Here is a 24,509-nt window from a genome sequence, read left to right on the forward strand (position 1 = left end):
ATTTCCAATGCTTTTTTCACATAGGGATTGATTTCTGCCACAGACCTTATTTTCTGCAGAAAATGAAATCCCTATGGGAAAAAAGCATCGGAAATCTGCAGAGGGAATCCATAGCTCAAAAATACAAACCTGCTTCCGCGTTTTAGGACTACAATTAGGCCTGGCTCACAGTCATCATTCCAACGGATCCCAAAGGTGTTGAATGAGGTGGAGGCCAGGGCTCTGTGCAAGCCAGTAAAGTTCTTCCACACCGTTCTCAACAAAATCATTTCTATATGGACCTTGTTGTGTGCCAGGGGGGCATTGTCATGCTGAAACAGGAACGGGCCTTCCCCAAACTGTTGGGGAAGCACAGAACGCAAATGATGCATGCGCAGCATTATATTGCCTCACTGAACTGACCAGCGGAAAGCCAGACTAAGGGGTGTCCAGATACTTTTGGTCATATAGTGTTCATTCAAAATAACGTTTACCGATTGCAGCTCAGTAATTACAACGGTTACACTGTAGATTGAAGGAAATTACATGAAAATATTCTTCAGCAATTAATGCAGACAAAATATGTTTTTAAACCATATTATTTTGCTTGTTATTAGTTATAAACTTGTTTGTTTAGCAGCTGTCTTGCAGACATATCTTGGGCAACTCAGATTTTGTTCATTTTAACAGCCTTTTTTTAGTTATAATTTACTCCCTAGTTTTGAATGGCAAACAATGCCTCTCAGGGCAGCAGTGCGTCACCCGCAAAAGGAGACTTGCAGTCGAAGTGCAGGCTCTGCTCCAACGAGCTCCCGCGCAACCTCGCGTATGTTCCGATCGCACAGGTCACGCAGTACTACAGGAGAGCAAACGGAGTTTGGAGCAAGGCTAAACTGCGATACGTTTCGATTTTTTTCGATCGACAAATAAAATATGAAGATGAGGCACGTGCGTCACGACTAACTCTAGCTGTAGATTCAAGGCACAAAGAGAAACGACAGGCATGCTTTCACTTGCCACCTACGTGAACGCACAGGAACGAGGAGCCAGAAAAAAGCCCCGAGGAAAGGAAACACGTCTTGCCATGTAATGGTGTATCCCGATATGACTTGCCAGCATGAAGTCGCCGCCTAAAAAACCCGCATACGGTGTCATGTGTACTCTCCGTTTGTTTGATGCAGGTCATCGTCGACTGAAACATTCCAGAAAACAAGAGTGGAACTGGTGGAAACACAGCCTTTAAACACGAGAAGGGTGTTGTTGCCTGGGGTGAGTTTATCTGGCAAAACGACAGACTCCACTACTTTGTAGTGGTACAAAATGCCATCCTGCACTGCAAGCAGTGGCCTACATTTGAGCAAGATTTGGACTCCACTTCCCATCAGCCCCTCTGATGACGACTGCTCATTGTCTCGACCTTACTGCACATTTTTCCTTTTTAAAAAAGAAATCTGCGTTTATACACCCTCAGTGCAGGATTTCAGAAACGCATGATGTTCCACAGTCTCAAACGCATGGCAACAGACATTACTTAATATATATAATTATAAAATTCTTTATGTTGCTTCTTTATTAACAGGTTACCTACCCTAATCCGGCGTACTCTCCCACTTTACCGCACATTAATTCCGTTGAAAGTACAAAAAGGGCGACGCCCACTTCACCATCTTGTAATTAGCCGCATGAAAAATGATTAATGACGGCAAGACAGCTGTGTGTGAGAACCTGCCACAGGAGGTTTTCTCTACTGAAAGGTTCCTCACAGAAATCTGGCAGGAGAGCTGGAAGAATCGCAAGCATCTCAAGTATCAAGGATATAATCTAGCACTGCCACACCCAAATCATTCTGCTCATTTAAAGGAAAGAAAGGTAAGGATTTGGAGACGGAAGTGGTCGTAGCAGTGTGAAGTAATTAGCCGACTGTCAGACTCCTATAATGAGATAATAAAAAAAAAACCAGACCCTCACAGACCCCGAGTCAGCCCGCAAGGTGACTGCAGTCTGCTTGCGCTAGCAGCAGGAGCAGTGCAGTCCTATTACGCAATAACGTTGTAAACTGGCACAGTAAAGTTGTAAATTCCCTTTAATGACTCAAACCAGACCATAAAATTTGAGGAAGTGAGTACCTATGCTAAACTAAAATCATTGACTCCATAGTGTTCAATGTTCCTAGACTTGCTTCCAAGTCTAGGGACTGCTGGTCTTTTTTAATAATTAAAAACACTTTTAAAGGAATCCATGTTTATTCTGTCTAGTCACAAAGCGCACACAGTATATACAATTATATATATATCTGAGTTTCATTACAATCACTTCTATACAGCTCAGAGTTGCAGCACCGCAATCCATGAGGGTTGCGTACTCTTTCAGTTTTCCAAACGGATGAAGGTCGTCCAATCAAACACATTAGCATTAGTGAAAGGTCAAGTGGCGTGAAAAGACGCTTGCCACAGTCACACGCACAAACACAGCAGAGAAATGTCAAAGGTAGCAGTGTTACGTTTCACAGAAATCAGTGCATTCAAATTCAGTGAACAAGGCGAACGTTTGCAAACTCTTTCAAACTGTTTTCCGTTAGCTTTGTGTTCGCCGCGAACGTTTGCAAACATAAGCGAGCGGTCTGAAAAGGCAGTTTGCGCTGAACAAAAATGGACGCTGGACCGAGGGAAACGTGCTCGCAGATGGGTATTCCAATGGGTATTTCACACAAGTGGCTGCGAGTACAAACGCTCTCGTCGCCATGTCTGTTTATGTTTAATGCAAACAATTTGGAACGTTCTTAAAAAGCCGTTGAAATTTAACCGCTCAAAGAAAACGTGTTCGCCGTGAACGCTCGCCTCTGTTCGCCGAATTTGAACGCACCTCAGGAGGAACGAACAAGCCCAGCAGTCCTTCAGATTTCCTGATCACCTGAAATCAAATCCGCTTGGGCTCAGCTGTACTTAAATTCTGAAATTCAACTCATGGATCGAAAATGTTTTTATAATATTTTATGGTGTTTTCCAATGGAATCGTAACGTTTGAATTAATGTGCTGGTTTGACTGAATTGAAATAAAACTGGCCCAAATCTTGGTGGACACTAGACCTGAAGAACGTGGCAGTTCTCCGTGACTGGGGGAAGATTTCAGACCTCATCAATCTAGCTCAAAGCGCAAAGATATGCATACTGGCTACAAGATGGTTATCAATTAGTTAAGCACTTAAAACTTCAGCTTATCTTAACAGTCATGGGTTTGTAACAATCCTAAATCTAATGAACACAATGAACAGACTTTTTACAAAGCATCAAATTGATACCCAAGGAAATTAACTTAGCTCTAAGCATTCATTTGTACTTCTTGCCCATGCATGCTTAATCTATTTGAGTGAAAGTACAGAGAAAACTGAAAAACCACAATATGAAAATTCAACAGTGTGAACCTTAAAACACAAATACAGCATTCAGAATGTACACAAGAGTACAGCTTATGCATAGTGCCCTATCTCTTGAATTAAATTTCAGTTTCGTAGTAAGAAAGTAATGGTTTTCTTTATATTTTTACGCGATACAAATCCACACATTCCACATTTACACCACCGTGCGAGTACAGTGTTTTATACTGAGAACCCCACAACTTACACACCATCATATGGTAAAATAAGCTTTCCAAAGCACAAAATAAAAAATACCTCTTCGGCATCTTCAAATTGACATATTTACATCTTCATCAATGGATTCATTCAATCAACTTTCTAGCTCTTTCTCCACACGACTCATCAATTTCATTTAAGACACCCAAAGTATTCCTCAGATTAATTTCTAACACTGGAGAATGGACCCAAGTATGCCAAAACAAATTGGTACTATTAAGAGCACTGCTTTACCATACTACACAAATATGGTATTCTCTTCCTGCAGTTTCAAATTAACTAGCCAGTGAGAGATATCCTGTCAACACTTTAATAAAAAAACGAGTTTTGTTTATTTGTTAACATTTGTAAAACGGCTTTTGTTATTTAAAGAAAAAAAAAAAAGCATTTAATTGAATTCACAAAAAAGGAAACAAAAAACGTTGAAAAATATTTTACATGCAGCATTACAATGTCTCCAGATCCCTGGGATGTCTAAATTTAGGTCTCCACCTTTTACAAGAGACTAATGTAGTCAACATTTCAATGATGGAAATGTATGTCTTTATTAATTTCTCTAATACACTGAATAACACGTAAATTAACCTTTGGTAAGCTGCTACAAAATCAACCCACAAAAAGGTATTTTCAAAGAACCAGAGAAACGTGCAAAAACGCATTATTTCCAAGGCCTGTTGCAAGCGTGTAAGAGAGGGTGCAGGGATCTGCTCAATTTGAAGGATGTACCTTTTTTCCAACAGTATCTCAGAAACGACTTTATTCAATGACCTGGGCAGATTTGTGGGCTAACGTGGTAATGTCGTTCACAAAGGTACTCTTGTTCATCCCTTGCTGTAAAACAAACAAACAAACAAACAGACAGTAATATTAACAGGGGCTTTGAACATTTGCCACATTGTGAAGTTGTTAGTCATAATAATAATAAATAAGTCAAATACTTATTTGAAATAGCCTACCTTTATTATAAAAGGACAAAGATATATTTCACCAACATTCAGAACAAAGTTTCTTTCATACGACTGTACTTTTGGTTAGCAGTATTTTTTCTTCCCAAGGAACATTTAACATTTTTGTTTTACCAGCGCTTAAAGTGTTGAAAGTGTTACACGTATGTGCTTGACCCGTGTCTGGTGACTCCCCCAGTCACAGCTGGTTCTTCAGGTCTGTGGTCGCTGAGCGGTTACAGCCAGTTTGCCCGTGACAAATAGCGCCGTCTCTCCGAGAGCACAGCCCCGTCCATCACGGCGCACTGAGGCCGTGTGCGTCGCTGCGTTCCGGCGCTCTGGGCCCCCGGGCGAGGCGTGTCGCCACAGGGAACTGCGGTAGACCGGGCGTGGCTCAGTGGCTGAGCGATGCGAGAAGACCAGACAGTGACAGGGAGCTGAAGCGCTCTCTCTCTCCACATACACACACAGCCGCTCACGGAAACCATGATTCAAGAAAGCTACGATCATTTTAAACCACTGCAAAACCCCCCGGCTCTCTCCCATGGCTGTACTGAGAAAATATGTATTTAAAAAAAGAAAATAAAATTTAAAAAATGACTACAGACTACTTGTTTTCACTTCTTGCCTTCCATACCTACAAATTGATTATCAATAGCTATAAAACAGTTTGTCGTTCACAAACTAAATTAGGTTTCAAGAAAAAATGTGTTAAATATTTTTCTGGGTGTTGTTTAGCAGATGTTTAACAGTTCTTTTTTCCAGGTAGGTTCCCAGTGAAAATGCTGGAGAAAGAGTTCTGAAAACCAGCTTGCTTGATACAGCATTTGCACCTGGCAGGGAAGCCAATGTGCCGGAGGGCGATCTGCCCCCAGTGCACCAGCACGCCTGTGAACGCAGCGATGAGATCGGCTGGGCATGTGATCACGGCCCGGGAGGCACCGCGACTCGTTCCTCTGGATTCCTCTGCTATTCTGTTACAGCATTTCTCCTGGAATGGGTGGGTGGGGAGAGGGTGGTGGGGCGGCGGCGGCGGGGAGAGAGGGTGTGGGTGGGGCGGGCGGCGGGCGGGCGGGCGGGTGGGGGAGGGGGGGGGTGGGCGTGGGGGGGGCGGCGGGCGGGGGGGGGGGGGGGGGGGGGCGGGGGCGGGCGGGCGGGCGGGGGGAGATGGAAGGGAGGGGGTCGGGCCGGGCGGGGCGGGGCTGGAGGAGGGGAGGCGATGACACACAGCTGCGCGGGTGAGAGTGAGCACGGACAGACACAAACACGCCTGCTCGCTCCACCCCTCTGGAAATTCCACAGCCGGGCGGGGTCGTTCAGCTGGAGCAGCGGATCAGACACCCCACCCGACCGCCCCTCACCCTCCACACTGTCTTCCTCTTTTCCCTCTCTTCCCTCACCCTCCACACTGTCTCCCGCTCTTCCCTCTCTTCTCTCACTCCACACCATATCCCTTTCTTCTCTCACTCCACACCATCTCCCTCTGTTCCCTCTCACACCATCTCTCTCTTCCCTCTCACTCCAGATGGTTTTTGAATGCCGAAGCACGAGTTGTAGGCCCGTCCCTTCGACAGCTAAATCCTTCGCCAGTTTGCGGAGGCGTACTCCGAGCTCCCCTGTCCGTGCGCAGTCAGCCACAGCCTCCCGTCTCCCTGAAGTTCACAGCTGAGCTGTGCAGCCACTGCGCTAACAGACTGCTAACGGTCAGGCTAACGTAAGTGTTTCAAATGGAATAAAACCGTTTGTGTTGGCGGCGCATGTGAAAAGTACATTAGTGATTTATCAGAAATTTGCATGATGGTGCGTCACACATCACGCGATATTAAAATCTGACGTGGTTTTAAAGCTTCGCATGACTGAAGCCATGCGCATGTAGCCAACCTCCTGTCTCACGTCTGTCGTGGCTCTATTAATTTTTTTGAGTAATCTTCAAACTTGTTCTTAAATCAAAATTCTTGAGTTGTCTAATTCTTTGCTGTCAAATTCTTGAGTCTTAACTTTTTGCACATTGTTAAATTATTGTGGCTAAGATCATTATTATTTTTATTTATTTATTTATTTTTTCATAAGACTGTAGGCTTCCAATCAACCTGCCAACTGAAACCCTCCCCCCATGGATTATGCTATAGCCAATTATGCGCCAGCACAGGAGGGCACTAGCTAGCCACTGCCGGTCAGGTATAGATTATAGACCACAGGGTGCATCACCCCATCAGGGTCTGTCACTACACCTGTGGATAGTTGGATAGTTCAGACAGGCGGTATGTATACATGATTCATTAAATCTCAATCTCAACCTTCACCAGTAACATTTCAACAAAAGGTTTACCTTTTTAAGGAAACTTTGGATATCCTTTTCTGCCCAGAGCCCATAAAGTAAGAGAGCAGCTGCTTTGCTAGATTTCGGAAAGTACCTGAGGAGATAAAACAGGTAAGTCATCCATTGCAGTTGAAGCAAACTCTGAATAAAGTTTCAGAACTGAAATGACAGAATTCCCTGTAAGAAAACATACACGGTGTACTGTGGCGCCAGTTCAAAAAATGTTCTCTCCCTTGCCCTCGGGGTCCAAAACAAAACACACTCAGATTCCCATCGCGAATGTGTGGGGCACAGACACTACATGGTGGCGTTGCTTGGTAGCATTAAGTACCATGTTCTCAGTGTTGATGAGATGTTACAGTCCTGCCTTATTGTCATAAACAATAGTCGCTTGGAAACAGGGGCAAGTCTAGCAGACCCCATATTTCAGGGAAACTTAAATCTGGCCCTCTAAGCAAGTAGTACTGCTGGTTTACTTTTCTACCTGATAGTTTATTGATCGATTAATGCCAGTGAATGGCCAGAGATTTGACTAACCTGGTGTCCCAGGTCTAAACCAGTCCTGATTAGAGGGGAAGAATGACAACCAGCAGCACTACTGGCCTCGAGGGCCAGATTTGAGTATCCTTGCCCTAAGTATTCTTAATTAATGCATTTTTCGATGTTCACTGGCTGTCTTCATCATACAGTGGTATAGTCAACAACATCGGCCCTCACCCATTATTGCTGATGTCACTCAGCGAGTTGACCAGCGTGTAGTTCAGCACTTTCTTGCCCATGTCAGGCTCCGCCTTCAGAAGGCTGTGGACCGTGTTGCACCCCGTCGCCAGGTACTCGTCCGAATCCGCCTTGTCGGGGGTTCCGGAACTCAGTATGCCGGTCAGCTGGGGGAGAACTTGCCGGGCTGTTGAGCAGAACATGGTCACATGGGGTCATTCTGCTCAAAAGTGTAAGTGCACTTAATTGCGATCACGACTGATGGGGATTGAGAGCTCCACTGATTTCCAGTAATACAACAGCCACTTCTTCCTTCATGGTTATGAAGCTAGTGGCAGTGTAGCCTAGTGGGTAAGGAACCGGTCTTGTAACCTAAAGGTCACAGGTTTGATTCCTGGTTGGACACTGCCGTTGTACCCTTGAGCAAGGGACTTAACCTGCATTGCTTCAGTATGTATCCAGCTACAATGGATGCAGTGTAACACGATAAGAGTATGATAAGAGGGTCTGCTAAATGCCTTTAATGTAAAGAAGCTGGTTATCCTGAAGTCTCCTCCAGTAAATATCTAAGCCATATCCAAGATCTTGGGCCAAGTATTGCACATCCTCTGCACAGATCCATTGCTCTTAAAAGGATCAGGATGGACTGATATCCTAATATCTGCTGAAGAAAGTGATACCAGACCTGGGTCAACCTTGTGGAAGATATCTGCTCATTTGAAAAGAACACGTCTGTTTATTCAGAGCAGAATGTTTTTTAATATGATTATACATTTTGGATTAGTAACCTAGTTCTTTGAAAAGCCTCAGGGATTGGCAGGATTCTTGACAAATTTTAATGGCATCTGAACTGGCTCAAAGCAGACCAAATGCAAACGAGTTATGTTCAGTGCAATAATGAGTCTGTTTTTCACAGAATGCAGCTTTTTATTCCTCTTCTAGAAGGATTGTATTTTTTCCCCCCAATACGTATCTGACCCAGGACTGGTGAATACATGTGCCAGTCTATAAAGTTGCTGCAGAGTTATACCCTACAGCACATTCATGAGTGGATGGAGCAGAGCTTGTGCATCAGGCCGCAGGTCCACCAGAAGCAGACTGCAGAGGCTGGCTCCCTCACCCAGAAGCTTCTGGAGGCTGGGGTTGCGGGACAGGTTTCCCACGAGGGAGACGGCGGTCTTCTGCAGGCTGGGGCTGGAGGACTGCAGCAGCGGGATGATCTCGGGCAGGCCGTTCAGCTTGTGCACGATGGTCTGGCTCATCACCGTGGACACCTGGAGACAGACCCGCGGCCGTTACCCCCTACATGTACACCGTTATCACCTGCAGGTAGACCATTACCACTACTGCCTCCTAAATCTAAACCACCATCATCTGCAGGTAGACCATTACCACTACTGCCTCCTAAATCCAAACCACCATCATCTGCACGTAGACCATTACCCCTACTGCTGCCTAAATCTAAACCACCATCACCTGCAGGTAGACCATTACCCCTACTGCTGCCTAAATCTAAACCACCATCATCTGCAGGTAGACCATTACCACTACTACCTCCTAAATCTAAACCACCATCATCTGCAGGTAGACCAGTACCACTACTACCTCCTAAATCTAAACCACCATCATCTGCAGGTAGACCATTACCCCTACTGCCACCTAAATCTAAACCACCATCATCTGCAGGTAGACCAGTACCACTACTACCTCCTAAATCTAAACCACCATCACCTGCAGGTAGACCATTACCACTACTGCCACCTAAATCTAAACCACCATCATCTGCAGGTAGACCATTACCACTACTACCTCCTAAATCTAAACCACCATCATCTGCAGGTAGACCATTACCACTACTGCCTCCTAAATCTAAACCACCATCATCTGCAGGTAGACCATTACCACTACTGCCACCTAAATCTAAACCACCATCATCAGCAGGTTGACCATTACCACTACTGCCACCTAAATCTAAACCACCATCATCTGCAGGTAGACCAGTACCACTACTGCTTCCTAAATCTAAACTATTATTATCTGCAGGTAGGCCATTACCACTACTGCTTCCTAAATCTAAACTATTATTATCTGCAGGTAGGCCATTACCACTACTGCCACCTAAATCTAAACCACCATCATCTGCAGGTAGACCATTACCCCTACTGCCACCTAAATCTAAACCACCATCATCAGCAGGTAGACCATTACCCCTACTGCTGCCTAAATCTAAACCACCATCATCAGCAGGTTGACCATTACCACTACTACCTCCTAAATCTAAACCACCATCATCTGCAGGTAGACCAGTACCACTACTACCTCCTAAATCTAAACCACCATCATCTGCAGGTAGACCAGTACCACTACTATCTCCTAAATCTAAACCACCATCATCTGCAGGTAGACCATTACCACTACTGCTTCCTAAATCTAAACTATTATTATCTGCAGGTAGACCATTACCCCTACTGCTGCCTAAATCTAAACCACCATCATCTGCAGGTAGACCATTACCACTACTGCCACCTAAATCTAAACCACCATCATCTGCAGGTAGACCAGTACCACTACTGCTTCCTAAATCTAAACTATTATTATCTGCAGGTAGGCCATTACCACTACTGCTTCCTAAATCTAAACTATTATTATCTGCAGGTAGGCCATTACCACTACTGCCACCTAAATCTAAACCACCATCATCTGCAGGTAGACCATTACCCCTACTGCCACCTAAATCTAAACCACCATCATCAGCAGGTAGACCATTACCCCTACTGCTGCCTAAATCTAAACCACCATCATCTGCAGGTAGACCATTACCACTACTGCCTCCTAAATCTAAACCACCATCATCTGCAGGTAGACCAGTACCACTACTACCTCCTAAATCTAAACCACCATCATCTGCAGGTAGACCAGTACCACTACTACCTCCTAAATCTAAACCACCATCATCTGCAGGTAGACCATTACCACTACTACCTCCTAAATCTAAACCACCATCATCTGCAGGTAGACCATTACCACTACTGCCTCCTAAATCTAAACTGTTATCACCTGCAGGTAGACCATTACCCCTACTGCCGCCTAAATCTAAACCATTATCAGCTGTAGGTTACCACTCGCAGGTAAGCCATAAAGCTAAGAGGATCAACTTTCCCTGACTCCTGACACAGGAGGCTCTCCACTCAAACAAATCTGAAAAGGCCCCTTGGAGATAATAACTTTGCAATATAACCGAAAGCCCCGGGCAGAATAAGTGTAGCAGGGGGAGTAAAACCCAGCACTCCACTCAAAAGGCTCACACAGGCTAATTTGTAAAAATTACAATATTTTTACTTATTTTTCTCCAAAATTCTTAGAATTTACACAAGACATTTAACGTTTGTGACCTTATCATGACCTTCAAAAAAACCAACGATTCTAAGAAGGCCCAGAACAACCTTCTCATAAAATGCGACTCATTGCAATGTAATGAAGCGATTGCCCCCGCTTTGAACCCTGTTCCCCTCCCGGGCAGACGGGGGTGCTTACGGGTCCCTTGTTGGCGGTAAGGTTCTGCAGGGCCCCGGCGCAGGCCTCCAGCGTGGCGTCTTTCTGGCTGCTGCCCAGGAGGGACAGGTACGTCTGCATGGTTTTGGAGTGGAAGAGCCATCCCAGGCCTTTGGGGTTACTGTCCTCCAGCAATGGGAAGTTGAAGACGTTCTGACACGGACACAGGAGAGACGCTATTGGTTTGCAGCAGTGTTACACAAGGTTGTTTTTTTTTTGTGCCAACTTTTTGCTCTTTCCCACATTTCTGGTGTCTGCCAGACAGACCTCGTCATCAAATTTGAATGATCTTTACTTTTTCATAAGCAAATTCTTGGTGGATACAAAACGCCCTGTGAAATGAGAAATGTGCTATGACTCTTACAGCTCAGCGGATTCAGAGGAGCAGAGAATTTTGTGTGAATTTACAAGACAACTTATTCTATATATTTAAATATTAGCTGCCATTTCAGAGTGTAGTATAATAGCTAAGGAGTTGGTCTTGTAACCTAAAGGTCGCAGGTTCAATTCTGTAAAACACTGCCGTTGAAACCTTGAGCAATGTACTTAACCTGCATTGCTCCAGTATATATCTAGCTGTATAATTGAATACAATGTAAGTCGCTCTGGATAAGAGCGTCTGCTAAATGTCTGTAACGTAATAAGCAGAGCGTACTGTGGCGGCGTGTAGCGCTGGGGGCGCTAACGGCCTGGTGCTGGAGGACGCACCGCTTTAGCCCACCGGACCCTCACCTCCTGCTAACGCTAACGGCCTGGTGCTGGAGGACGCACCGCTTTAGCCCACCGGACCCTCACCTCCTGCTAACGCTAACGGCCTGGTGCTGGAGGACGCACCGCTTTAGCCCACCGGACCCTCACCTCCTGCTAACGCTAACGGCCTGGTGCTGGAGGACGCCCCGCTTAGCCCACCGGACGCTCACCTCCTGCTAACGCTAACGGCCTGGTGCTGGAGGACGCACCGCTTTAGCCCACCGGACCCTCACCTCCTGCTAACGCTAACGGCCTGGTGCTGGAGGACGCACCGCTTTAGCCCACCGGACCCTCACCTCCTGCTAATGCTAACGCTAACGGCCTGGTGCTGGAGGACGCACTGCTTTAGCCGGTCTGACCCTCACCTCCTGCTAACGCTAACGCTAACAGCCTGGTGCTGGAGGACGCACCGCTTTAGCCCACCGGACCCTCACCTCCTGCTAACGCTAACGGCCTGGTGCTGGAGGACGCACCGCTTTAGCCCACCGGACCCTCACCTCCTGCTCGAGCTTGCTGCTCTTGGGGCTGAAGCAGCTGATGGGGGAGGACTTCTTGGCGGCGGTGCTCCTGGCGGGCGGCTGGGACGCCGCCGTAAATTGGCTGAAGTACTCCGGGGCCTCCACCTCCACCTGGTACGTGAGGTTGTGCAGGATGCACATGCAGTTTTCCACCGACTGCGGCGCGTCCGGAAACAGGGGCACAGTCAGGGCACAAGCCGTAATTTTTCACCAATCAATGTATTCGTCATGAACAGCCGTGAGCCAGCAATGCCCTCCCCAGACAGACCTCGTCAAATTTAACGATCTTCACTTTTTCATAAGCAAATTCTTGGTGGATTCCGAAACGCCCCGTAAAACCGAGAAACGTAGTATGACTCTTACAGCTCAGTGGATTCAGACAAGCAGAGGATTTGAAAAACAGAGAAACTGGAATATTAGACAAAAATATGCTGTGGTTGAAAGAAGGAGCAAAAAAACAAACAAATGAAATTCCTAGTCTTAAGTTCCAAGTTTCATTCACCAGTTAATCAAAATACTGTAGCACCGCAGTGCAGTGCAGCAAATCTGCTTAAACCCACTCAGAATTTACGCAACCCAATTTTTACGTTCAGATAATGTTAGGTAGATTTGAGGTAGAATTGTTCAAATGCTTGGCTTTTGCTAAATATTTGGCATTTCTGGCGAACAAAGTGTTATACTTCTTTTCTTTTTTATAATCTTTGGCAAAGATGACAGGGTGAGCCTGTGGTGTAGCGAGTGATGTAGTGAGAAGAGAAAAACAGAAGATATTTGCACTGAGAAAGCAACGCAAGGCCGAAGGTTGTAGGGGCGGAGTTTCCCAGGCCTGCCCACCTTGTCATCGGGGTTGTCTTCAGAAACGCAGGACTGGACGTAGGTGACCAGGGAGTCGATCAGGCCGCGACAGGTACGCATGGCCTGCCTTTCAGCCTCCTTCGCACAGCTCAAGTTTCTGTGACACAAAAAAAAAACTATTTCCTGTCAAGTTCACATCTCGCATCGTCCATATTGGCAATAGTAGGAATAAAGTTGTAAACGCAGAATCGCAGCCATCAGCTACTGTATGCTGACCTGCAACCCACGAGGAAAACTTTAACATTAATGTTCACTGTTGTCCAGAAATGTTTTCAAACTTTTTGATTAGCTAACGGTGCAACTCGGGTCCCACAAAAAATGGCTGCCACAGGGGAAGTCTGCGACATAAGAATTGGGTCGACAGTTATTTGACTTCAGTTCTTCACGTTAATAAATGTAATGTTTGTTCGAAATTCACAGATCAGTTGATCAGTAACTGTTAAAAGGTAGCATAGTTCCCAGCTAAAGTTAAAAAACGTGTTTAATACATCTGCACTACTTGGTGTAGGTGGCTAATGTCAGTGAGCACAGTGCTGAAAACTTCTTGGCACACCAAACTTCAAGCTAATCCATCTTGACGTTTGAATGAGATGAATGGGAAAATAAGATGACAGCCAGTCAGACAAATCGGAAACCGCCGACATCTGTCACCAAGTTCAGGCGAGAGAAAGGAGATACAAAAAGCTAATTATTTTAGCGTGGCTCAATGTTTGCTAATAAGATTCCTTGAATATTTACTTGGGAAGATGACATAGAGCCTGGCAGCTAGAGAGCTGTAAGGGCAGTCCTGAACAAATACACAGTGAGTAATTCACCATCACTGGCATATCAGCTAATACAGGGCTTCCATCATGTCCTCCAGAGTCTAGTACATCCCCCATTTTAGGAAAACTGACTCCTTGCCTCTATGTGATATACATAACATGACATACACTATATGACCTAAAGTATCTGGGCACCCCTTGGTCTGGGTCTGTTTTTCATGGTTTGGACTTTGGCCTGGGCCCAAGTGAAGGAAAATCTTAATGCTACAGCACACAGTCACATTCTAGATGATTCTGTGCTTCCCCAACAGTTTGGGGAAGCCCTTTACGATTTCAGCATGACAATACCCCCGGGCACACAGGGAGGTCCATATATAAAAGAGTTTTGTTGAGAATGGTGTGGAAGAACTTGACTGGCCTGCACAGAGCCCTGACCTCAACCCCATCCAACACCTTTGGGATCAACTGGAAAGCCAACTGTGACCCAGGCTTAATCGCCCCAATCAGTGCCCGACCTCACCAATGCTTTTCTGGCTGAATGGAAGCAAATCCCTGCAGCAATGCTCCAAGATCTAATATAAAGTCTTCCCAGAAGAGAGGAGGTTGTTACGGCAGCAAAGCGTGGACCAACTCCATATTAATGCAAATAATTTGGGATGAGAAGTTGGATGTCAGGTGTCCACATACTTTTGGACATGCAGTGTATTTTTATCACAGAAAAAAATGCCAAGTGGATATACTGCAATTTCCACTGGGGAGATGTACACAGAAAAATGCCGGTCCACCAAGTGCATTAATTGGCACTCAAACAGCCACCAGAGTTTTGTGAGAAGTGACATCATGCAGAAAACTGCCAGCAAACTTGTGAAGCGAGGGAGGTTGTATTTATGAAAATGATTAATTATGATTTGAGTGCCTGAATTAAAGCATTTTGTTTTTTGTCCCACAGCCTTACCAGTCATTAGATATCACAGGGCCTCAAAAAGGGTCAAGATTAAAAATGCTATCTCTGGCGTCTGAAATGTACGATCATATGAAGTAACATTAATTTTGAATTCTGAATCATGGCGAATAACAGAAGTTTCTTTCACAATTTGAGTCATGGTGCTGTATATCCAAGGGTTAAAGGACTGTAATTATAGAATCCGGCCGCAGGTGTGGTGGGGTTTTTTCCCCGGAAGGTTCCGGGGCTCCTCACCGCAGGCAGCCGGTGGCGTTGTAGAAGACCTCGGGGTCGACGTTGTTGGAGGCGCAGCCTTCGGACCAGCAGGTGAAGGGGACCACGATGTTCTCGGTGAGGACGGGCAGGGCGCTCTTGATCAGGTCCGGCTTCAGGCCGTCCGCAGACGACAGGTTCCACAGCAGCCCTGAGGAGACGCGCGCACACCCGGGCGCGTCAAGCTACGCGGCACAAAACCACCTCACGCGCCGTCGCCGCCGCTACTGCAGCAACGCAAATATCATGTGACCCCAGTTTTACGTGTTCTTGTGCGTTAAGCCATTACTCTCCCTTTGACAGTCTCAAAACATCGACTTCCTGTTGTCTATCTTGTCCTCATGATACTCAAATAACTCGCAAGAGAGAGTGCCATTACTGCAGAGTCTAGGCCCACCAACTGAATCTGATCTGTACTGTAATGCCAGAAACTCTTGGGTCAAACTGGAACCTCCTGCAGTTAAGAAACACAGAAGCTGAATATTAGCAAGTATATAGAATCTGTGGTATGAACATTAATACGCTGTTAACAGGCGACCACTTCTAAAGTGGGGAAGTCCTCAGCTGAATGCTGCTTGAAATGAAACTGGCTTTAGTAATGCGGTCGGCCATGTTTCAGGCACACCGGTAAACACAATGTCAGTGCTGCTCACTTTTTTTTATAAGCTTGTGGAAAGAACTATGAAGACATTAATTATGTATTACTCTCTGCAAACAAGAAAAACACTTTCTGTTGCCAATAAGGTGCAAACAGTGAAGTACTGTAGAACAGTAGCTGCCTGTAATATTGTCCAGTTTACAGCCATCAAGCACTCTATGAAATGCTATCATTGCACATGACGGGAAAAGTAGGCTCTTTAAACGGTTTTTAACAGTAATGAATTTAATATAGCAATATAGGTCCTTATATAGATCTTAAAGAAAAGGTTGATAAATAAATAATCTACATTCTAAATGTTTTTAAGGAGGATGTATTCACGCTATTGGTCGGGCTGGGAGGATTTGTAGGAAAAATGAGAAATGTCATTATTCACGTTCCCGTAGGAACCATCATCACACCCAATTTTTGAGGACAGTTTTTCCAAAACGAAAACATGCAGTTTAACGTCGTAACGACAAGCGCTCACTAATAATACACATGGATCACATCCTTTTACACCACCAAAATATTCTGCCCATTCCCCAGGACCAATCAAATTTCAGCATGTCACATGATTTCCACCCTTGTGAGAAGAGAGCTTTCAGCATTTGGCTTGGCTAATCAAGCAGTTTAAAAAAAAAAAAAATTATGCAGGGTGTATGCCTGTTCCACGCCCGTTCTGCGCCCGGGCCCCCACCTGACAGCTGCTTCTGCGTCTCGGTGGAGCTGGTGTTCGGCAGCAGGGCCAGGGCGTCGGCGATGCCGCCGCAGCGGTGCACCTCCTGCTTGTTGGCGGCGTGCCGGAAGACGGCGTTCCTCAGCGCGGCCGCGGCGGTCTGCTGGACCTGCCCGTTGGAGCTCTGCAGCAGGCTGACCAGGGCGGGGATCCCGTTCAGCTGGTACACCTGAGGATCAGGGCCACATTCAGGACCGCCATTCTCACATGGAGACCACTGCAGAGTAAACAGCACTGCACACACTACTGCTACATGTACACACACCACTGCTCACACTACTGCTACATATACACACACCACTGCTCACACTACTGCTACATGTACACACACCACTGCACACACTACTGCTACATGTACACACACTACTGCTACATATACACACACCACTGTACACACTACTGCTACAGCTACATGTACACACACCACTGTACACACTACTGCTACATGTACACACACCACTGCTCACACTACTGCTACATATACACACACCACTGCTCACACTACTGCTACATGTACACACACTACTGCTACATATACACATACCACTGCACACCCTACTGCAACATGTACACACACCACTGCTCACACTACTGCTACATATACACACACCACTGCTCACACTACTGCTACATGTACACACACCACTGCACACACTACTGCTACATGTACACACACTACTGCTCACACTACTGCTACATATACACACACCACTGCTCACACTACTGCTACATGTACACACACCACTGCTCACACTACTGCTACATATACACACACCACTGCTCACACTACTACTACATGTACACACACTACTGCTACATATAGGCTACACACACCACTGCACACACTACTGCTACATGTACACACACCACTGCTACATATACACACATCACTGCTATATGTACAGTTGCAATCAAAATTATTCAACCCCTCTAACCCATAAGATGTCTTTGTGATGTGAATAAAATTTCATGACAAGGTATCAACTAAGGCCTTTGTAAACAGAAATACATGTTTATTAGAACATGTTCAAGTGATTTTGAAAACATACAGCTGAGTTTACTATTTGTTATAAGGAAAAAAATGAAATTCTCTCCAAAAAAATTAATGACCAAATTATTCAACCCCCAAAATCAGTACTTTGTGGAACATCCTTTAGCTTTTATAACTTCCAATAAATGCTTCCTATAAGTGCTCACAAGCCTCTGACACCTCTCTTTTGGAATCTTGGCCCATTATTCCTGTGCAAATGCTTCAAGTTCACCAATATTCTTTGGTTTTCATGATGCCACTGCTTTCTTCAAATCCCACCAAAGATTTTCAATGGGATTTAAATCTGGACACTGAGAAGGCCAGTCAAAGACATTCCAAGATCATTCCCTGAACCAAGTTTTTGTTGACTTGGATGTATGCTTGGGATCATTGTCTTGCTGGAAAGTCCAATGATCACCAAGCTTCAGCTTATGCACTGAGGGCATCACATTCTTCTCCAGAATGGCCTGGTATTTCAAGGAATCCATGGTGCCAGTCACACGCTGAAGATTGCCAGTACCAGCAGCAGCAAAACACCCCAGCAGAAGGACTGAACCACCTCCATACTTGACTGTGGGGATGGTGTTCTTCTTGTCATAAGCTGCACCTTTCTTGCGCCAGACATACAGCTTATCCATGGGTCTAAACAATTCCAGTTTTGTCTCGTCACTCCATAAAATATTCACCCAAAACTCCATAGACTTATCAAAATGACGTCTTGCATATTCAAGTCGATTTTTCATATGCTTACTGGTTAAGAGTGGAGTGCAGCGAGGTGTGACGGCCATGAAGGCCTTGCTTGTTCAATATCCTTCTTATCGTCTGTACTGATACTTTTGTTCCAGCTTTCAAAAGGTCATCCTGTAAGCCTTTGGCAGTAATATGAGGTGTTTTCTCTGCAGTTCTTACGATGTGCCTACTCTTCCTTCCACGTCCAGGTAGGTTTACTGCTATTCCATGACTTTTAAACTTCCTTATGATGTTGGCAATTGTGTCTCTTTGAACTTTCAATATCTTGGAGATCTTTTTGTATCCATTGCCTTTTTTATGCAATTAAATAATTTCTTCTCTTAACTTTTGAGAGAGCTTCTTTGTCTTTGGCATGTTTGCTAGTCAGCTTCAAATTGATGTGAAGAAGTCGGTGGGATTTATATGTTTATCACAGGTGAAGCAAACAGTATCATTATGGATTTCCCAAGGGCTTAAGTGTGTCTCCACAAAATTTAGTCACTCTACAGACCAGCGAATATTTTTAAAATGGTGATATTGAATGGGGGTTTAATATTTATGATATGGCTGAATACAAAATTTACATGCTACTCAGAAATCTTAAAAAATACATTTTAATTTTTAACAGAACACACAAGTGACATACATGTTGTTTTTTTTAGTTTAAAGTCTCCCAAAAAGCATACATTTAAAAATATTTACAGTTTCCGCAGGGGTGGAATAATTTTGATTGCAACTGTACCTGTACACACACCACTGCACACACTACTGCTACATGTACATGTACACACACCACTGCACACACTACTGCTACATGTACACAAATCACCGCCCACACACCACTGCTACATGTACATGTACACACACCACTGCACACACTACTGGTACATGTACACACCACTGCACACACTACTGCTACATGTACACACACCACTGCACACACTACTGCTACATGTACATGTACACACACCACTCCCCACACTACTGCTACATGTACACACACCACTGCACACACTACTGCTAGATGTACACGTACACATATACAAAACAGGCATGCGAACACACAGATACACACACACACACACACACACACACACAGACACCAAAACATTCACATATTCATACAAGCACACACGCGCATACACACACCTAAACATTCACATACTCATACAAGCGCGCACACATGCCTATTTTTGTATGTGTGCACACAGTTACACACACATACCTAAACATTCACATACTCATACGAGCACACACACGCACACACATCTAAACATTCACATACTCGTACAAGCACACGCACACACACACACGAGCATAAGCACGCAGCAGCCGGCTTAACCTGTTCTGACCCTACAGGGATTAAGCTTCTATAGACAGTCAAAGGTCATTTAGAATGGGCATCTATCTACACATTTTAGGAAAATGTGTTTTCATTGCAAGAAATGACTAAACTAAGATGGGGGAGTGACCAAACTGTCGGAATGCTATCTCATTGTTCTGTTTTTGGTACGGACAAAACACACTTTTTACAGGGATAGATTTTCATATTGTTAATCACAGATCACAGAACTGCATTCTAAATAATAACAATAACTCAAGACCAAATCTGATATAAGCCAAAAAAAATAAAGGCAATGGCAAGAGCTGAAGAGATTACAGAAAACTACACTGCGTGTTACTAAGCGATCCGTTCCATTCATAAAACGAGGGAGTCACCCAGGCAGCACACTGAGAAAAGCGACACACTGTAGGGATGACGCAAGCGCTCCGTCTCATTCTGTCTGTGGGAAGAACGTGTGGCGGAGCGCGGAGGTGGTTTGCTCATTTGCTAAGATGCCGTGGTAAAGCTTACAGCTGCCGGCAGCTTTACTCTTGAAATCTATATATTTTTTTGCAATATTTATGTTTTTTTTTTGCTCTCAGTCAGAAATGTTTTGGTTGATAATTTCGGCTTAGCGTAGCGACATCTTCCCAAAGGGAAAACTACGCCTCTTCGCGGGTTCCTCCCATAGACAGAGCGACAGAGCGTCTACGTCGGCCTTACATTGCTGTGCTGTCACGGCAGGTTTAATTGCGGTGAAAATGCCAATGAGCGGAAAACAAAACATTTTTTAGATCAAAGATTTCCCTCCATAAATAAATAATTATTAGCTTCAGATGTGGTATTTGTAATAATAATAACAACAATAACAGTGCATTATATGTGAACCAGTTATTATGATTGACAAGTATTATTATAATAATCATCATCATCACGATCATCCTCGTAACTGCCATAATCATAATAACTGCTTCACATAGCCATGAGCCACATACAAAATGATCGTTGGTGATAATCGCATCTCCTACTGCATTTGAAGATTCCTGGTTTGAAATGGGTTGAGCTGTGCTACCATTTGTGGAGCGCTGGAACACACAGTGTCCATTTGCGGCTCTGTGAGCCAGGGGTGCATTAGACCACTGACACAAGGTCACTCGATTCATCCTTCAGTGTCAAAGCCTCTGAGGCAGCAGGCAACAAACTGTCCTGAAGACAGGACGCATGGAACATTCAAGACAAATCTGAAGATGCCGTTTCATAAACAGCATTGTCAAAGGAGTCTTATTTTCGCAAATTCGGTTAGATGACTTTTAGGGATAATTGTACTTTGTCTTTTTTTTTGTGTCACACTAAAGCAATTTGGGCTACTTGCAGCCTTGCATGATAGGTTCACAACAAAATAGGTTTCTTATCATTATTATTTAACAATATATACATTTGGCCTGACCTACTCCCATTGTCTCCAAAAAGCTGCATTGAATTTTGAAGGAAGAGGAAGAAGGCCGGTTTCTGGCTCTGACTCACTTCCTGTTTGGCCCTGTCCTCCTTGAAGGTGCTGTGCTGGATGTAGGACGCTCCCCGGAGCTGGTAGCTGTCCTGCGCGCTGGACAGAAATTCCACTGCCTCTTTCATGGTGATATCCGGGATGCTGCCCCCATCGGTCGTCCTGTCCAGAACATCAGCGAGAGCAAGCCGTTACTCACATACCCAATGTTTGTCGTCATGACGGTAACCCCGAAGTAGCTTTTCACAGTCATCTATACATGTCGTGTTCACAATCACACCACACAAAGAGCGTTCTTCTAGCATTCACTACTGTCATACCATTCTGCTACTTACCAGCTCAACATACACTCATGCACGGCATTACAAACTCTTGGCAGACACTCTTATCCGGAGAAACATACAGTAATGATGAATACCAGAGTCGTTGTCAGGAATACAAAAATGCCTCATCAACCACAAAGAGATACATCCACCATCACCTCCCTCCCCATCCACAGAGTTAAATAAACTCTAACAGAGTACATCTGGTCCCAACTGGACTCATACAAACCCTTCATCCGTTTCTCCAGTTCCCCCGATGAGCAGTGCTCACTTACACAATGTTCTCGCTCTTGGTGGCCTTGGCCGTCGCCATCTTGATCTCGCCATTGGACAGGGCAGAGGGCGGTCGGACCGCGCGGACCGGGCCAGCGATAAACTGCGTGGCGCTATTAGAAGCAGCGAAGAAACCGTTGCCGTTGCCGTTGGCGACGGTGTACATGCTGGCCCGGTTGGCCCGGGCCTGCATGGTGCCGCGGGTCTTGGTGCGCGCCACGGCGACCTGGGGCCCCAGCTCCGGGTCGCTGCGGCTGGGGTGCAGCGCGCCGGGGGTGGGGATGACGAAGCCGTTGGAGGGGCCGGCGGGCGTGAAGCGCTGCTCCCATTGGCTGGAGCTGCTGGCGTGCCTTCGGCTCAGGCTCTTCGCGGACATTGTGCGGTTCTGCTGGACTTGGGTGCCCTGGAGGGACGGGCGGTAAACCCAGGAAAGGTCTTTAGTAGGACATACAAAGTGCATACCGGCCTGTTAGCCCTTAAAGCACATCAATGGAGGCTTGGTAAATCCAAGAATCTCCCCCAGGTTTTATTCCACTGAACCCAAAAAAAACACCTCACTGCACATCTGACAGAGAAACCCAGGAAAAATATTCAGCTGTACGTACCAATTGCACACCTGTCCTCTAGCACTTAAGTTGATCTAAAAATATACTTTTACGGCCAACAAAACACCTATCCTGGGTTTTATTTTACAGAAACACCCAAGGGATATCTCACTTGAGCTTGGAATTAGTTACCAAAATAACTGAATGGTTTGCCGGAAAATTACATTTTCATCTGACAGTGTAATCCAGGAAAAATTCCTGGCTGGAAGCAGACCTGGGTCAAATACGTATTTGTTTTGGATTCAAATATTTTTCTGTGCTCTATTGCTCTTGCCTGGTGTCATTGATGTCTGCCAATATGACCAGAAGGAGGGGTTTGCACTTCTTAAAAGTACTTCATTGGTTCCAATACACCAGACAAGATCAGCAAAGCGTAGAAAAGTATTTGAATCCAAAACAAATGCGTATTTGACCCAGGGCTGGCTGGATGTACCAAGTGCACCTCAATCCATCAGCCCTTAAGGAGGCCTATGAATGCACAGGCACGGCCAACAAAACCCCTTCCCTGGGTTTTATTCCACAGAGTAACCCAAGCTGCTAATCACCTTGCCAAACGCTACAACATTTGATACCACTAAACAAGGGCAGCTATGGGAGACATTCATGAGTATGGCAAAGCATCACTGTCAGGTATGAATGCAATCCCTAACTACCTGGGTGCTTACAGCTTCACCATTTGGTATCTACCCCTTGGTGAATTCTCATGAAAAAGCAAGAGTGGACCACAGAGAAGTCTGTGGCTAACAAGGATCATGTGGATACAATGCTCATTGTTCAGACTGTGGTCATAAAGAAAAAATAAGGCATGATATAGCAAGTGAGTCATGACTTTCTCAGAAATTAAGAGCAATATCATGCCTTATTGGTTTCTTTATTACCATAACGCTGAACAATCAGCATTGTTTGCACATGATCCTTGTCAGCCACAGATTTCTCTGTGACTTTTACTGGGGTCTCCGCCACCTGTACTACAAAGAGAGTGGAAAATATCGGTTGTTGAATCAATAGGTTCCGCCAAGCTGTCAACGCCCATAACCAAACACTGACTGATAACACCTGAAGCCTTTAGCCGACTGGCAACCAACACAGAACAATATAGTATCAGCACAGTACAGAACAAACAACACACTATAACAATACATGATACTCAATTCGGGTGTAAAAGTACTAAAGTACTGATAGATGATTACCTTCTCAGTTTCCACAGTGCAAGTCCTATCATTCATTCATTCATTACCTTTATTTAACCAGACAGGTCATTGAGAACACATTCACTTTTACAGTGACCACCTGGCCAGGAGGGAGCAAGTACACAGACACTATATCAGTAGTGATACAAGTCGGGGCGAAGGACGTGCCAGGCAAAAGCTCAGCCCTTTGATGTTCAAACGATGGGAGAAAAGGGTGGGTCCCTGTACCGCTCGCCCGAAAAATCACTGACTCCAGCAACCTGTGTAGGGCTGGAAGAAGCAGGCATGCCGGGACACACAAGTCCAGCCCGACGCCTGAAGACACGGGGGGGGTGAACTTCCCCGTTCTCGCGTGGAAACTCAATCTGTGCCTTCAGAGTCACCAGCACAATAACCTGTGCATGTGTGCACTCACGCACACGCTCACACACTACACACACACACTCACTCACCCACAAACACATTCGCACACACACGCACCCACACACACGTGCGCACACACGCACGCACGCACATTAACCACACACACTCACCCACACAGACACGCACACACACACACACCCACACACACACACAGTTATATACTAAGGTGCAGCAGACACACTCCACTACTTCATTTGTAACACTGACTGCTTCAGAAGTTTAAAAGTGAAAACACTTTACATATCAAATGACACTCTTTCTTCTCACTCTTTGTTCTCACCCTTTTTATCCTCAAAGCTGTAAACAAAGCTGCAGATACCACGCCCAAAGGGCTACTCATCTGTCCGTAAAAATCTACTATTTGGGATTTCCACATTACATCTTCTATCTACACAGAGCCACAAAGGGTCTGTGTATGAATAACTAGTTTGGAGCAGCAGGTGGCAATTAATTATTGGTGACACTATCAGTGATTATGAGGCTTCT

At 45.2% G+C, this 24,509-nt stretch overlaps 1 protein-coding gene across 2 annotated transcripts in view; it reads right to left on the reverse strand.

Annotated features, from left to right (window-relative positions):
• Positions 1-2,203: 2,203 nt before the first annotated feature.
• The window catches only part of LOC135234951 (plakophilin-1), a 36,178-nt gene continuing 13,872 nt past the window's right edge, over positions 2,204-24,509 (reverse strand). For both annotated transcript variants that reach the window (XM_064300097.1, XM_064300098.1), the window contains exons 3-13: positions 21,808-22,208; positions 21,230-21,371; positions 16,584-16,791; positions 15,229-15,397; positions 13,246-13,363; positions 12,391-12,567; positions 11,126-11,296; positions 8,712-8,865; positions 7,592-7,778; positions 6,884-6,968; positions 2,204-4,441 (exon numbers count right to left, since the gene is read on the reverse strand). In XM_064300097.1, the coding sequence (XP_064156167.1) occupies positions 4,367-4,441; positions 6,884-6,968; positions 7,592-7,778; positions 8,712-8,865; positions 11,126-11,296; positions 12,391-12,567; positions 13,246-13,363; positions 15,229-15,397; positions 16,584-16,791; positions 21,230-21,371; positions 21,808-22,208 (1,887 nt within the window). In that variant the 3' untranslated portion in view covers positions 2,204-4,366. The remainder of the gene's footprint in view (positions 4,442-6,883; positions 6,969-7,591; positions 7,779-8,711; positions 8,866-11,125; positions 11,297-12,390; positions 12,568-13,245; positions 13,364-15,228; positions 15,398-16,583; positions 16,792-21,229; positions 21,372-21,807; positions 22,209-24,509) is intronic.

This window comes from Anguilla rostrata, chromosome 11 (genome assembly GCF_018555375.3).
Source record: "Anguilla rostrata isolate EN2019 chromosome 11, ASM1855537v3, whole genome shotgun sequence".
In the NCBI taxonomy this organism is placed as follows: Eukaryota; Metazoa; Chordata; class Actinopteri; order Anguilliformes; family Anguillidae; genus Anguilla; species Anguilla rostrata.